Source organism: Hetaerina americana, unplaced genomic scaffold (assembly GCF_022747635.1).
Source record: "Hetaerina americana unplaced genomic scaffold, ioHetAmer1.1.p SCAF_2, whole genome shotgun sequence".
NCBI lineage: Eukaryota > Metazoa > Arthropoda > Insecta > Odonata > Calopterygidae > Hetaerina > Hetaerina americana.
Window position 1 is genome coordinate 28085065 of NW_027286763.1, and position 15019 is coordinate 28100083.

Below are 15019 nucleotides of genomic sequence, written 5' to 3' on the forward strand. Positions count from 1 at the left end.
ATCTTTTATATTTCATTTTTTGCCATTGAAAGGCAAATTTTCTTGAATCGAGGTTTGAAAACTTTTCACATTCCGAAGTTTAATAAACCTCTTTTGAAAGGGCATATTTCGTTGAACCATTCAAAGATGCTAAGATCGAAATAAAAGCTTAGTTACCAACATATATAACGCACTACTGGGCCAAGGCCTATTTGGAAACTACTTTACACGGTCGCAATTAATTTGATATGAAATATAAAAATTAGATCTGCTAATTAACAAAAAATTGCCCGGCCTTTCAAGAACATATATTTTACCTAATTTGTGGGAAACCGAATTGGAATCACCCAAGCATGGATCCTCTCTGGTCTCACCTCCGGAACGGAATATTAAATAGAATAAAAATGCTCGATTGGAAATTGCACTTGTGCCGCAAATTCAAACGAAAAGGTGAGAAATCAACCGAACTTTGCGTGAGGCAGTTTATTCCAGTCAAGCAAAAAATAAATTACATACCACCGTTTTCTCAAGAGTATTTAAATTATACCGAAATTTGTATTTATACATACCTATTGCTTTTAGAGCGCATTCCATCAGCTTGTTATAATAAATTTTAACGCTGCAGATACGGTGGGATTCACAAGATTAAAAGCACTTTCGCAACAGGCATTGAAACGAATAAAACATTTAACTCCCAGTAAATCATATTGCTTAGCTCGACAATCGGTCTTTGCCGCTGGGCGGGTAGGTTATTGGACATTGTTTTGTTCCATCTCGAGTAAACGAGAGCTGAAGCGATCCTATTGGTAAATGAATCCCTTCCAATGCGAAACCATTACCAGTCGGTTGTTCACTTTGCCCTGGAAATGGCTTTGGAATCGTCCGAGTGCAAGCGCAAATCTTGTTTTGCGTTTGACGTCCAGAAGCGAGAAGCAAGGCATGAATCACTTGGCCTTCCACCCGCGCGGCGAGGGGATAAGTGGGGAGCCCCTTTGACCCCCGGCCGACCTTGCCGCCCCTCCGTGGTCCCCTGGAGTGGAGAGACGCCAGAAGGGGGCAGAGCCCACATCATCCTCATCGCCTCGGGTGTTGGTCCCATTTTGAGGCGCAAAGGCGCGAACACTTGTCCCTCTTGGTGACGAGCACTACGGGTACACACATTCTTTTCACTTTGATGACTCCGTCGTGCTGTCTGTCAGTCCCACAGTACCGCCTCAAGTCGTTCGCTGAGGCGTCTCCTTCACTTGGTCGCTCTCAGAACTTACCAACGATGCTGGGATTCTGATTAGAGCCCAATGTATCTGTTGAGAAAGACAAAAAAGCATGTAAAATCTTGCTCGTGATCACGTGGCCTTATTTCCTATTGAAGGGTTTTGGTGGTAGGTTGCTCTCGGTGAGGGCAGGACGCTTCGGTTGCCCTCGGGCTTGCCTCGAGCGTCGGAAAAAAACCTTTCCTCTAAAATGTTTCTATGACGCCTCGAGTTGTTTGTACATCCACTCCGAGTATTTGGCCACATGCATGACAGGATATTAGAAAATCATTGCCATGAGAAACCGAGAAATATTTTATCTAGATATAGAAGCGACCACCCATAGATGAAAGTGGTTGAATTCTCAAAATTCAACCACTTTCGATATATTCAAAATTCAAATTTTCGATTATATTCAAGATTATCTTACTTAAAATTTCAATGATTTAGAAGATGGCTAATTTGAAATTGATGTAATTAATTTTTTATATAAATCATTTAAAATAATTCATTTTACGACTTTTTTCTTCCATTTTGGATTGAGATGTGATACGGATCAATGAATAAGAATAAGGCTTTGTTTAATTATTTATGATACGTAAGTGGAATATCTCAGGGAGTAAAATGAACTCCAGCTTCACAGTTACGAAATGAAAAAAAATAAATAGAGGATCAAATTTGTTGCACACCTGATCTAGAATGAATAAGAGAATTCCCTAAATAACTTCATATGCCTGGCCGTTCCGACGAACTTTTGAACCAATGGAATAATTACACGTATAATTCCACTCATTGATCCACGAACTAGCAGGTCCACCTCTTTCATCGAAAATTCCGCATCGCACTTCACACGATGAATAAGTCGTAACGGCAGCGAAGGTGTCAACATAGAGAGAAAGTTGTTTAGGGTCTTATGGCCGGTCACCGAGAAAAATTAACCGAACTCTCACAACGGTTTGTGATTGTCGGGGGTCGATCAGAGAAGCACCAACACGTACGCATATGAGGCATTCTTATAAATCACATAAAAGTTAAGTAAGAAGGAAGACTGTGCCTGAATAAAAATCTCCATTGATGAGGATCCACCAACGTTTATAATTCCGGTCGATGGCTCCAAGCTCGGGCACGATGAAATTTAGTGGGAGTTTCGAGTGGAAAAGTATGTGATTTCCTAAAACTATGAGCTGAATGTACGTGCAACCAATACTTAGTCGCGAAATGTTTTGAAAATCCAACTTGTCAATTATTTATGTTCTAAGAATTCATGCTCAAAGATAGGTAGATATTCTATAAATATAGTTCTGAAAATGTAAAATCAATCGCCAAATTAAAGTTAATGTTCTGGCAAGATTAATTTAGGCTGAACATCAAAGCGCCCGTCTTTAGATGATTTTGTATTAACACGCCCTTTTGTCGAGTGATCAGGGTCTGCGGCGAACGTTGAAATTATCAGGCATTTAATCTTGAAACCACAATGTTTAGTCTTGAAACTAGTAGCTGAAACTGCTGAAAATTGAATCAGCACGGCGAAATATTACATCGTCATGAGACGGAATGAAACTTTCATGATATAAAACTGTATGACCCTAGATCCATGTTATTTCATGGATGTATATTTTAGGAGTTTACTGTGAATTGGCTTGATGGAATACAAATTCCTTCAATCTGTATGACAGATAGATCATGTGGCTACGGGTGAATAGTGAAGACGAAAATATAATATACATATGAATAGATGCATTAAGTAGATGAAAGAATGTTATAAAGAATGAAGTCGCTTGCTTTGTCACTGACTGAAGCCTTAATTTTGTCTACATAACGTAGTTGCTCTTTCCGTTACTCATAATTTCAAAGATGTTCTTTCTTAATGCCAAGGAAAATAAAATCCTTAGTAAAACGTCCTCAATTATGATATTTACTATTGATTTATTTTCTTTTTGCCTTGAAATAGAACTTCACAAATTTAAGGCTTGGACAGTCAAAGTTCTGTCCTTTCTTAATTAATATTCCGGTTAGTATATTTTAAAAAACTTTCAAATACGTTGGTAGGATTCGAATGACAACTGCTTCACAGAGGTTTACTTCCATTCCCGATGATTTAGACTAAAAATTAAATCAATATTAATATATTCCCCGGAACATCAGGTGTAACGATTGGCTCTGATATCTGACGACAGCCAGCGTTGAAACCGATCGCCGGTTAGCTGAAACCACGCCTCCCAACCAAGTCGCGCCCTTCAAGGCAGACTCTTCTGTTTGGCGAACTCTATGCCACTCCAGGTCATATTTTAAGGGTCCTTAACGTAGCCACCGCGAAAAATACGTACCAAGTATACGTTGGGGAACTGATTGCTCGCGGGCGGTCCATTAGGGGACTCAAGGTGAGTTGCGTTGAGAATGACATTTAGCAGGGACTGGCTCAGGTCACTCATCAGTCATGGGGGAATGGTGCGGTGTAAAATCTTTCCGATGTGATTGCATTGAGTACCTTTCTGGACCATGAGATAATGCCCACATGATCCAGAGATTCAATAGTGAAGTACCTTTGAATGCCTTCTCGCTGCGCTTGCGAACTGTTCTCTTCTCCCGCCAGGTGACCCGCCTCTCGATGACCTCGTGCACCACAACGAACAGCACGAAGGCACACACCAATCCAATTCCCATCATGGCACCGAGACTCAGGCCGCCTTCCGATGTTTCAGAAGGGAAGCAGAGCACGTCGATTAAGGACGGATTCATCAGTTGCTTTGGAAACAATTCAACTTTCATCTTTGAAAAAGGTAATGAAAACATTATGATTAATGAGCCCACGCAATCACTCACTTTTAATCTATCTGAATGGAGTTATTTGATCTTCCTCGTTCATTGAAAAAATAAATGGCTGTACTCCGTCAAGCATAACCACATTATAATTACATTGAAATGGCAAGGAAAATAAAGGGGTCATATAGTTCAATTGTTAAAATCTATTAAGAGATATTGTGATTGTAAGGGCAGGATTTCTGGATGTCAAAGAATTTTTAATGGAAAAGGATGACGACAAATCAATTTCGATTTGGAGGTCAAAGGTATGGAACCAAGATTTGACCGTGTAAGGCGTAAATAATATGATTTGGATAAACATGTGGCGAATTAATGTTTTCTTTAGAATTCCTAAATATTTGTTCATCGAACGGCAGAAACAGTGACATCACCAGCAACCTATCTTCTCTTAACATCGTCGCCGGGGTCATGTTCTTGGATTTAATGTTTAGGTCGCTGTTTCACCTTTCAAATATGACAGTTGTCGGACAAATGGACAAGTTTTGTCGTAATCGACGCCAATCAGGGGATGAATTATTGCATCACAATCCATTCTGCCTTAATAGCAATTATTAAGCATTACTTAGCGTAATTCTTCTCCTTAGGTCCCTACTACTTTGACCGTGTTGGTCCAAAACACTTCCGAGATATGTAAACTGTTCTACCTGCTCTAGTTTTTCCCCTCCTATTTTATTTATGTTTAGCTTAGGCTTTTTATTTCCGGAAAATCGCATAACCTTTTTTATCAATTTTGATTCTCATCCCACATCTATCGCAATGAGTGCCCAGTTCACTCAGTAATGCTTGTAAACCCCTTGGCTGACTGACAAACTAGAGCTGGTTCATCAGCGAACCTAACTGATTTTACGAATTCCCCTTCTACTTTCATTCCTACCTACAGTTCTTGCCATGCCTGTTTAATCATTTCCTCTACATATACGTTGAACATCATCAGTGACAATAGACAACCCCGCCTTACACCTCTTCCAAACACTGCCCACCCGGACTCTCCGTTCCTGACACGTACCTGAGCAGTCTGAGACATGTGCAGGCTGCGTATTAGCCTCCTGTTCCTCCAATCTATTCCTATTTTCTGCAATATAGTCGAGAGTTTTTCCCAATCCACTCTATCAAACGCCTTTTCCAAATCTACGAAACTGGCTAATGCGTCCTGGTTGTATTCCATATTCCTCTCGATTAATAATCTCATTACTGCAATGGCATCACGCGTACCTCTCCCCTTCCTAAACGCCGACTGATCATCCCTCAAGTCATCATATGCTCTACATTCTATCCTTTTGTTGATGATCCTGAGAACAATTTTATCTGCGTGGGTAATCAAACTTATTGTTCTGTAGTCCTCCAATGATGTAGCCTTTACCTTTTTCGGTATAGGAACAAACACTCATCTCACAAAGTCTCCCGGCCAGATTCTAACTCTTTGTACTTCCTTCTGCCTGATTCTATGTTTACATTCTTCCTTTTCCTTCTCTATCTTTCTAATCATCTCATCTGTGATCCATTGTTTCCTTGTCCTTTTCCCACCAACGATTCCTATAGTTTCTTTAGCGGCTGTTGGTGTATTACCATTTTTCCTCGATAGTACTCAGCTCTTTACTGTCATCCATGATTTTCTCTATAGCCTGCTGCTACTCCTTTCTTGTCAATTCATTAAATGCTTCCACATTCCATTTCCTAACCTGCCGCCTCTGCCTTATCTGTTTAAAATGGACGCTACGCTTCATGACAACTAAATTGTGATCTGAGTCGCATCCGCTCCCGGAACGCTGTGCGAATTGGTCACACTGACCCTAAATCTGTGCCTAACCATGTTATAATTTAACTGATGCCTTCCTGAGTCACCTGGTATTTTCCATGTATACCTTCGCATTTACACCTTTTGAGGTATCTAAACCAAGTTTGGTGAAGACTAACCCCTGGCTCCTTTAGAACTCAATTGTCATCTCCTTGGGGTCATTCCTCGTACCTAAACCATAGTCCCCCTCCTCATCATTATCTCTTAATTCACCGACCGTCGCATTCCAATCCTCATCACTATCATATGTTCCCCTGCAGGAACACACGCGATTACGTCCTCTAACTGATCGTATACCCTATCCACTTCTTTCTCCTTATGATTGCCCGGTGGCATGTATACCTGAACAATGACCAAGTTCGTCGGTTCTTCTTTTATCTCTACTAGTAATATTCTATCCGTTGCTTGTGATATGTTGACTGCGCTTCCTCCTACCTCTTTACTCAATACTATGGCAACCCCTCGTTGGCTCTCGTCCCCACCGCTGTTTAGTATTCTAAAATTATCACTCCAGTAATCCCCGCTATCCATCTCACCTCGCATGTACCTAAAATGCCTATATTTCCCCTTTCCATCTGTCGCTTAACATTCTCCAATTTCCCTGTACTCATCATTGTCCTAAAATTCCAAGTTCCCATTCTAACTAATTTGTCCTTGTTCTCCTGCGTCTTCTGTCCTGCTGTTGCCGGTTTTCCCCTGCAAGGGTTTCGTGGGATGACGACCGCGGAAGCCTTCTCTCCCCTACTGCCGGGCACGACACACGGCCGATTGGGCCGAGCCCCGTAATTGCCAGGACACAAAATCTCTTTAGTGACTATCATATTTATCTTGGGAATGATAATTGAAGTGGTTTCCCGTTGCCTTCCTTAATGGTGTTTTTAACGTGACACCATCACTTACTGGCCGCCCCACTGGGGTCAGACGCCTTTGCAGCCGCCTCACTGAGGAACAGTCGCCGCGTGGACTGCCTTTCGTCTGGCTCCCAACCTTCATCGTATCTGGAATTGGTGACCCTACCAGGAGCAATTATCATTACTCCCACCAGCACAGCTCTAGGGGTCATCAGAACGCATGAGCCCTTCCACCACGTCAAGTTTGTAGTCCTTGGGAACGTTGTACATGCTAACATAACCCAAAATACACAGTTATAGTGTTTCTATTGGAATTATGCCTTATTTTTTAAAATGTAAGTAACAATAATTTGTAATTAAATCAAACTTTTAATTTAATTTAAGATTTAATTAAATGAAAATATTAATTTATTCACTCTGGTCAAATTATAGGAATAGATAATTAAAATAAACGTTTATTACCTTTCGTTGCTTTCGACAAAAAATGCGATATATTAATGTAAATAGATCTTGTGCGAAACCATCCATATAATCCTTGAGCCTTCAGTGAAGTTTAACGTTGCAGGTCTTTTGCTTTCCAGCAAGATGCGGTACGAATTACAGGATGATGAGGAAAACACTAATTTGAGCATGCAGTGTTAATTATGGCGTCGCAGTTTATATTTTCTGCGAATCAAAAATATCGATCAAATGGCAATCTTTTAAAACGATGTTTTATTCATTATGTCAGCGTGTACACAAACCTGGATATAAATTATAATCTTGTGGAGCATTATTTTAACGCCTGCAGTAAACTTCGAGCTAATTACTCGTAATGGAACTGCACTGCTTAATAAAACTATAAATCCCGGTCACTATTCTATAGTTGCTGACGAATCGGGATTTTTCCTTTTGTTGGCCAAGTGTATGAAATATAGTCGAAGGGAAACTCACAGATCTCTAAAAAAATCAGAAATTTTAGCATGCACGCCTTCCTGGAACGGGGACCTTGATATTGTTGTCGAAAGTGACCAGGGGTTTTAGGGTCTGCTACTCCAATTCGTTTCAAATCATTACGAGGCGCCTGGCGTATCAAATGCGCCACACCGGGATCTGTCGTCGAGTTCGTCAAGCAAAGTATGTGCCAGCGTCTTCCCCAGAAATTACCGCCGCCGCTTGCTCACCTGGGAGGTTGGGCGGGGGCGGTCGTAGCGTCAGCTCGCCCCTCTGCTGCCCCGCCTCGCCCGAGACGCCCACTACGCACAGCCACTCGCCGGCATCCGAGTCCAGGACGTTGGTGAGAGTGACCCCGCAGTCACCCGTGGACATCCCGTTGCCGTGGTACTGGAAGCGGCCGTAGCCCACGCCCGCCTCCAGGTTGAGACCCGGGCCCAGGCCGACTTCGTCCAAGATGAGAGGGGTGCCGTCAGGGCGGAGGAAGCGGCAGAATCGCAGCGGACGATGGTCGGTGGTGTGGCAGGTGAGAATGGCCCAAGCCCAGTCCTCGGGAACCTCCACGTTGGTCTTGAGAGGGAGAGCAGTAGCTGGGGATTGAACAAACGAAGGCATGTTATTCATCAGGTCCACGGAACTATGACCATTTGATGGTCGTGACTTTAGATTCCTATCTTAGTAAACCGTGACATATATACCTACAGCAACGATGGGGAATAACCAATATCATCACCACGGGAGAGACTGTAAACAAGCAGGGTTAGGGATACTCAAGAGGTCTTGCTACTTATAAATAACCTACAGTATAATGGCCGAGTATCGAAGGGTAATGAGGTTGGCGACATAAGAAGATCGCGAAGCCTTCAATATCAACGAACCCACTCCGCGATGTGAGGTCAGTGTACTGTTTGTTTGGTTAAGCGTGCGTATTTATGTAGGCAGGAGGTTGGACTGCAAAACCGTTGGTAATACGGCGCAAGTGAGCACTGAGGGAATAATTTTGGGCCCGTGGTTCTTCCTCCTTTCGCCCACTGACCACTCCCCCTCTGTTCCCAGACTCGCCCAAGTCACTTCCGAGGTGGTTACGTGAATGAATATTTGATTTCAGCGGGAAGAGCGGAAAATAACGTTAACTTCTGTGACGGTATCCCTAGTTTTGTGAATACGAGGTCATGATTTTCGGTCTGCCGCGATTCGTCGACCGTCCGTGTTCGCATCGTTGTGACCAGCCGTGCAGTATACCGAGAATCATGGGGTCACACTGATGAGAGCCTAGGGTAGATTCCCGTGGATGCATTGCCGCGAAAAGGTCAGTGGGAGTTTGGTGCTAAGCACAAAGAATTGAGCACTCGCTTATCTTGCAGTTTGGGAAGCAGGCACAGTGATTTTCCAATCGCCTGTCCTCAATGCGCATTCATGAATGGAACTCGACCCTCTGAACTTGGTTATGACTGGTGACCCTCGGGGTATGTATGGTGTGTGCGAACGAAAGGACCTTAGAAACACGCGCACTGACCCTCTTGCAGGACCACGTCCATTTTGGCGGCCAGCTCCATCATCTGCTCCTCGATCCCCACGGTGACCCTCCATGTACCGGCGTCCTCGAGGCTGACCCGTCGGATGGCCGTGCTGCAGTCGCCGTTGGAGAACCCCTGTCCCACGTAGTCCAGGCGGGAAGACCAGCCGTAGAACTTGCCCCTGGCGGGAGGTAAGAGTAAGGTTTAATGAAGAATGTGAAGCTATATGTATCGTAACTTTTGTCTTAACTCGTGGTCACTGCTGCACACAGCATTGCAGTCCTAGTGTTGGGTAATGCAGTTAAAAGGAATGAATATTCAACCATATATTATATATTTCGCTTACGTGTGATCTTTGACGTGGCCGACTAGGTGAAACGTTTCGTTGAATGACTGAATTTAACTCCATCATTTGCTCAGGGACGAAGGAAATGTCCTGGCGGATTCGATCTTAGATGGCGAGCCGCGTAACCTCTGAGTTATCGTTGGAATGCAGACTTAGCTCCGGGTCGTCGAAACAGTTCCGTCGTACCTGAGGGCTTGACGAACGGGAATTCTGAACAAGTGGAAAATCCTCTCCTTTGGGGGCATTTCAAAGTTTCAGGGGTAATTGCATTTACTCCGAGAGGGAAATACGTTCTGTTCAGCGAACATAGGATAGTATTCATCCTTGCTTAGTATTTTCATGAAATATTTTTTATACTTATACTTTTATACCTTGCACTTCTATGTTATAAGTGCTGTATAGATAAAAATGTATCGGTATTTTCAAAGGATGGTTGTTATCTCCTGAGTAATGAGTCATGTAACTTGGGGTCATTCATGATGCATGCTCGGTATGGTGAGCAGAGTCCTTTGCATATAATTATGTATATGATAGCCGTAGAAGGAAACAACTAAAAAATTGAGAACGAGCGACCTTTTGCCACGTCAGAAGTTCAACCAATTATCACTGTCGGCCATCGTATATTTGCTTATCGAATCCCTTAACATTTCGTGATGTAAGTGCCAAAAGAAATTCCTTTTACCTCGAATATAAGTTGACAGCTCTAGCTTACAATAACCACGCATCCCATAAACCAGTTCCTCGGAATTACCTTATCATTACCCATATTTCTCTCTGAACACGCTCCCAATCTCAGTTACAGTAGCAGACGCCATTTGATGGCATCACGATCAAGTACATTTTGCTCACCTCACGCTCCTCCGCTTTCTGTTTCCTTCCCGGCCTGGATGTGGAGATACCGATGTCGTATTCGACGATGTCGGCGTCGACCCATTCGTCGAGTTTGGGAATACCATGGTCGCTGCCGTCGACGAAGTGATCGTCGATGTCGTGGTCGACGAGGTCGACGATGACGAAGTCGACGATGAAGTGGTTGTCGATGGCGTGCTCCACGATGATGTGGTGGACGATGACGGGGTCGTCGATGACGTGTTCCCCAATGGCGTAGTCGGCGATGATGTGGTCGCGGCCGTCGTCGTCCTGTGAATAAAACTCCCATTAGCGGTCTCATATTGCATGCTGCATATTGTGGCTGTTAAGGGTGGCCGTTTGTGAAAAATTGGATGTGCATGAATATTGCTGGGCGCTAAAATCCAGATTATAATTCGCAGATAAAAATTAAATGTGCAAAGTGCGTTTGCCACCACAGTCTCTCGAGTCCCAGCTAGAAAAGGCGATGCTCTGGGGCGCATTGGATCAGCCATAACTTAACGTACTCATACATAGCAGATACAAGCAAACAATATTTGTTTACTTACAAAAATGGAAAAAATTGAGCTCCGTGAGGTGATAAAAACACTTCTATATAAGAGACTTAACACCGAAAGAGATGAAAAGATGAGTTCGATTAAGTTCTTGGCACATCTGCTCCTGTGTTTGCCAATAGTAGTATTGGCCAATCGTCGGATCACCGTTAGAGAAGTTGCTGAGGACCTAAACATATCGATTGTATTCCAATTGGATGATTTGCCATTGGCGTCGCCGCAACGCACTTCGTGACTCGTCCGCTCTTACCTTGTGGTCCTCGGCTTGGGCGACCAGGGCGTGGTGGTGGAAGGCGTCGTACTGGTGCTGTGCGGGTCGATCCAGATGAGGTCATCAACGATGTCGGAGCCAATGAGCTCGTTGGAGCCGTCCTCGACGAGAATGGGTGACGCAGCCCATGGCGGTCGCATCTCGCAGTACCGGATGACAGTCGTTGGGGTGACGACGCATCGGAAGGTCAGCTCCTCGCCGGGGGTCGAGTTGCTGCCCTCCACCTCGCAACTGAGCTGCGGGCGGCTCACTCGGTCAGGGTTGGCGCCTGCGCGGTGCCCAGGGAGGAGAAAAGCCGGCGACCGCCATTAATTGTATTCAAAGACCTGAGACGGCCAATAAGGTTTGATTCGTCTCGGCAGTCTTCCTTTTCCGGTAAAGAAGGAATGAAAAATGCCTGGTGTGCATAAGTGGTAATAGAGCGAGGAAATCCACGCGTTATATCGCTCCAAAAGCTAACCTATTCCATCGCAAAAGAAATGAATGGTATTCGAAAAAATGACGTTCTCATCGAATATTGGGAGAGTTACTGGCGGTTTTTTTTGTTTTTGGCCTCACTAGGAAGGTGATAGTGATTACTTGGGTAAATTAAATACCTATTATGGTTCACAGGACCCAGTATTGCTTCAATTGCCCCTTCTTGAAATACGAGAGAGACACTTAAAATCTTTTTAGACCTTCGGGGGCTCTGCGTCTCTCCGAGTGTTCATCGCCTTCGACTGCTGTGTTGACGAGTGGTTCATTGGTTTAGTGGGAGGAAACGAGTAAGAGATAACGGCAAGCCACCCGTCAGTTTAAATGGTACTCTGGCAACCTTGAATTTTCCCTTGCGAAAACTCCTCCCCACCTCCTAAAAGAGTACATTCACGACCGCTTCCGGTAGTTTAGGAAAACCCACCCCAATATAAATTTGAATGAGCTAAGGTCAATGGCATACCATTAGGGATAGGTGGATAATTTGGTAGAGTTGGTGATTTGGGAAGGGTGGAGAGAGTAATCAGCAATACAGTGTTCTTTCTCGAAAATAGGAAGATACTCTGCCGCAGCCGGCATGGGTTTAGGAAAAGCGATTCAATCGAAACGCAATTGAGTGTTTTTATTCATGATCGTGAAATCGGGAGATGGGAATACATAAGTGAATGCTGTTTCTTAAACTAAGATATTACCCTCTTAACAAGAATGTGAGATACTGGATCAGGGATCTAACTGTAAACAAAGAGTAGTCAACTTGAGGGGTGTCACAGGAAAGTGTTATAGGACCACTGCGACTCTTGGTATACATTAATAGCCTCGTTTCCTCAGTTTTCTCGTAGCCAGCAATCTTAGATCATTTGCAGACGACACAGTGTTCCACCAGAGAGTTTCGATAGATTGGGTCAAATCAAACATTTCATTGTCAGAACCGGTCAAATACTTGGGTACTATAAGTACATCAAACCTTTTCTTGGGTATCAACACCAGAAAAATATGTGGGTGAGCCTTAAAGAATCTAGATTTCATTAACGGGTTGTGGGGAAATGCAATGAAAAAGTTAAAGAGAGATATTTAGACGTTTTAGTTTGGCCACGCATCCACAACCGTTCTTTAATTCTTGTTGTGATTTTTCCAATAATCTAGGGGGTGTAATGCTTATCACAAGAATCACAGCTCAATATATGGGATTGAAGAATAGGATTCGTTTTTACGCAAAAGTTTGGCCAATATTCCAGGATAATAAAAGTATATGTTATACTTTTCTTTAGGAAACTTCATTATTAATCTGCTGGATAAATTTTCTACCAACAGTAAGAAGAGCATTTTAAGTAGAACAAGTTTTAACGGAGATAAAGCTAATTTTTTGCTATTTCAGGGTGTTATTTACGTAACTTTGTGGCGATTAGACCGTCTTATAGCGATTTTATTTCGCGATGAATTTTATAATGTTCAATTTGCGCGTGAACTCAGAATTCGAATTGTTGTAATGATTGGAACTGTCATATTCACGAGCCCCTGGAGTTTTTATACAGGGTAGTAAGCATAATTTTTTGATTTTAATTGAAAGCCCTTCAAATCAGCAAGTGATGCTGCCGCACCCTGTATCTGTATTGGATTATCACGAATTATGGGCGTATTTATAGCAGAAATCCGTGAACTCGCCGTAATTATGTTAGGGCGAGTACATCGGCAGATCCAGGAAATTGGAATGACCTTCATCTTCTTTTCATCGTAAAACAAATTAAGGAAACTCGGAGCCTTAAGTTCGCAGTTTTAGCAATTGCCTCAAGCTCTTTTTCCAAGATAAGAGAACAACATCCGAGCAACTTCTTCCGCAGAATACTTTGAAGCGATCATTCCTATTTGAATAAATCAGATTCTAAGTCATCCATGAAGATATCTGCGCCCAATGGTGAATCTTATCTTCAGGCTTTACGTCTGTTGGTATATTACTTGCCATTAATTGAAAAGCATTGGTTCGCTTTTCCACAAGTAACTGTGATCCATTAGCTCTCACGAGAATATTCTAGCTTGAGTGTCGTAGGTTCTAAAGCTATTTCGAAGGCTACGGAATTGCATAAATTTTTAATATCAAAGTAATTTTCTTTAATGAATGGACAGGCGCAGTTCACTGAGTTGCTCAGCCATATTGTTCCAATTTATGATGCCATAATTGCACGAAAAAGTAGTACGGCTTGGTAGTAAAGCATTTATTTGAAATAAGCTTTCTAAACGGAGCTCCAATACACAATACTGCCGGATGTAAAAGTACTCCAAACTTACAACCTAAACTAGCTACATCATCGTGACCTAAGTAATGCTGGAGGTAACGAATTCATTGGGTAGACACATGTTTCCACTCTCTCTCCCTCTCTCACTGAAAATTCACCGTACCATGAGGGCATGGTAATCTTGAAATATTTTCGGTAGCATTATTGTTACAGCAGACGGGGTCAGACAGGCGGTGACAGGGCACATTGCTGTGTCCAAAGTTAAAGATGCCTCAATTTTCAAATTAATCGAATCGATTGAAATGTTATGCAACGTACTTGTAATGATGGGGTGAGTTTCACTTTAGTCTTTATTCTGCGAGGCATGACATTGGATAAACGAGCGACCCCTGCCGTGGCGTTCCACACTCCTCGCACGTAGCAACACATACGTACCCTGTCTTTCTCCTTTTGCGACGCAAACTCGGCCGACTAATCGACTCCTGTTGACCGCTGCGTTCGTGGCCACCCGCTCACCATCAGAGTCTAGAGACCCACACTCTCGACTCAAAGAGAGCATGTTGCCGCGCATCACACTGCGTTTATTGCGAACCCAACAAGATATATCCAAATCTAATTTTAATCGTATGTTCTCATTTTACACGAATAGTTAAGTCCATGCGGAAATAATAATTTCTCTCAATACAACTGTCCTTTAAAAAGTAAAAAAACTAATATTCCTCCGATTTTATTAGTGATTTCGTATTTTTTTTAAAGTCTGCAAATTCTTGGATTTGTTTTTAACGTTAAAAATAAATATTAATAAATGGTCCAAAGGAGGACATTAGAATAAGTTTGAGAGAGAAGAGAACTTTGAAGTATTCTACTTACCATTTCCTGACTGCTCATCTCTCATTAAACCCAACTTCCCAAAAACAGGAAAAGGGCCTTCAGTCGTGGCCTTGCAACATAATTTCCATTTTTAAGTGCTGAATATTACATTTCTGAGGATGATATTGCTTTGAATAGCTCTGGAAGGCACTGCACCGGGTGGAACATCTTTAGTTAAGTAGAGTTTATTGACGATTGTTCGGTTGTACCTCTCCGACTGTAGTCGTGGGAAAATAGTATTGCTTACACCGGCGA

General features: G+C 42.9%; 1 protein-coding gene across 1 annotated transcript; it reads right to left on the reverse strand.

The window, feature by feature from the left end:
* Positions 1 to 447: 447 nt before the first annotated feature.
* Positions 448 to 14782, reverse strand: LOC139687648 (uncharacterized). The gene is made up of 7 exons (XM_071584888.1): positions 14765 to 14782; positions 11169 to 11225; positions 10344 to 10634; positions 9148 to 9329; positions 7862 to 8268; positions 3773 to 3916; positions 448 to 1280 (listed from the first exon to the last, which is right to left on the reverse strand). The coding sequence occupies exons 1-7, from the start codon at positions 14780 to 14782 to the stop codon at positions 1234 to 1236; spliced, it is 1146 nt and encodes a 381-aa protein (XP_071440989.1). The 3' UTR covers positions 448 to 1233.
* Positions 14783 to 15019: the final 237 nt, after the last annotated feature.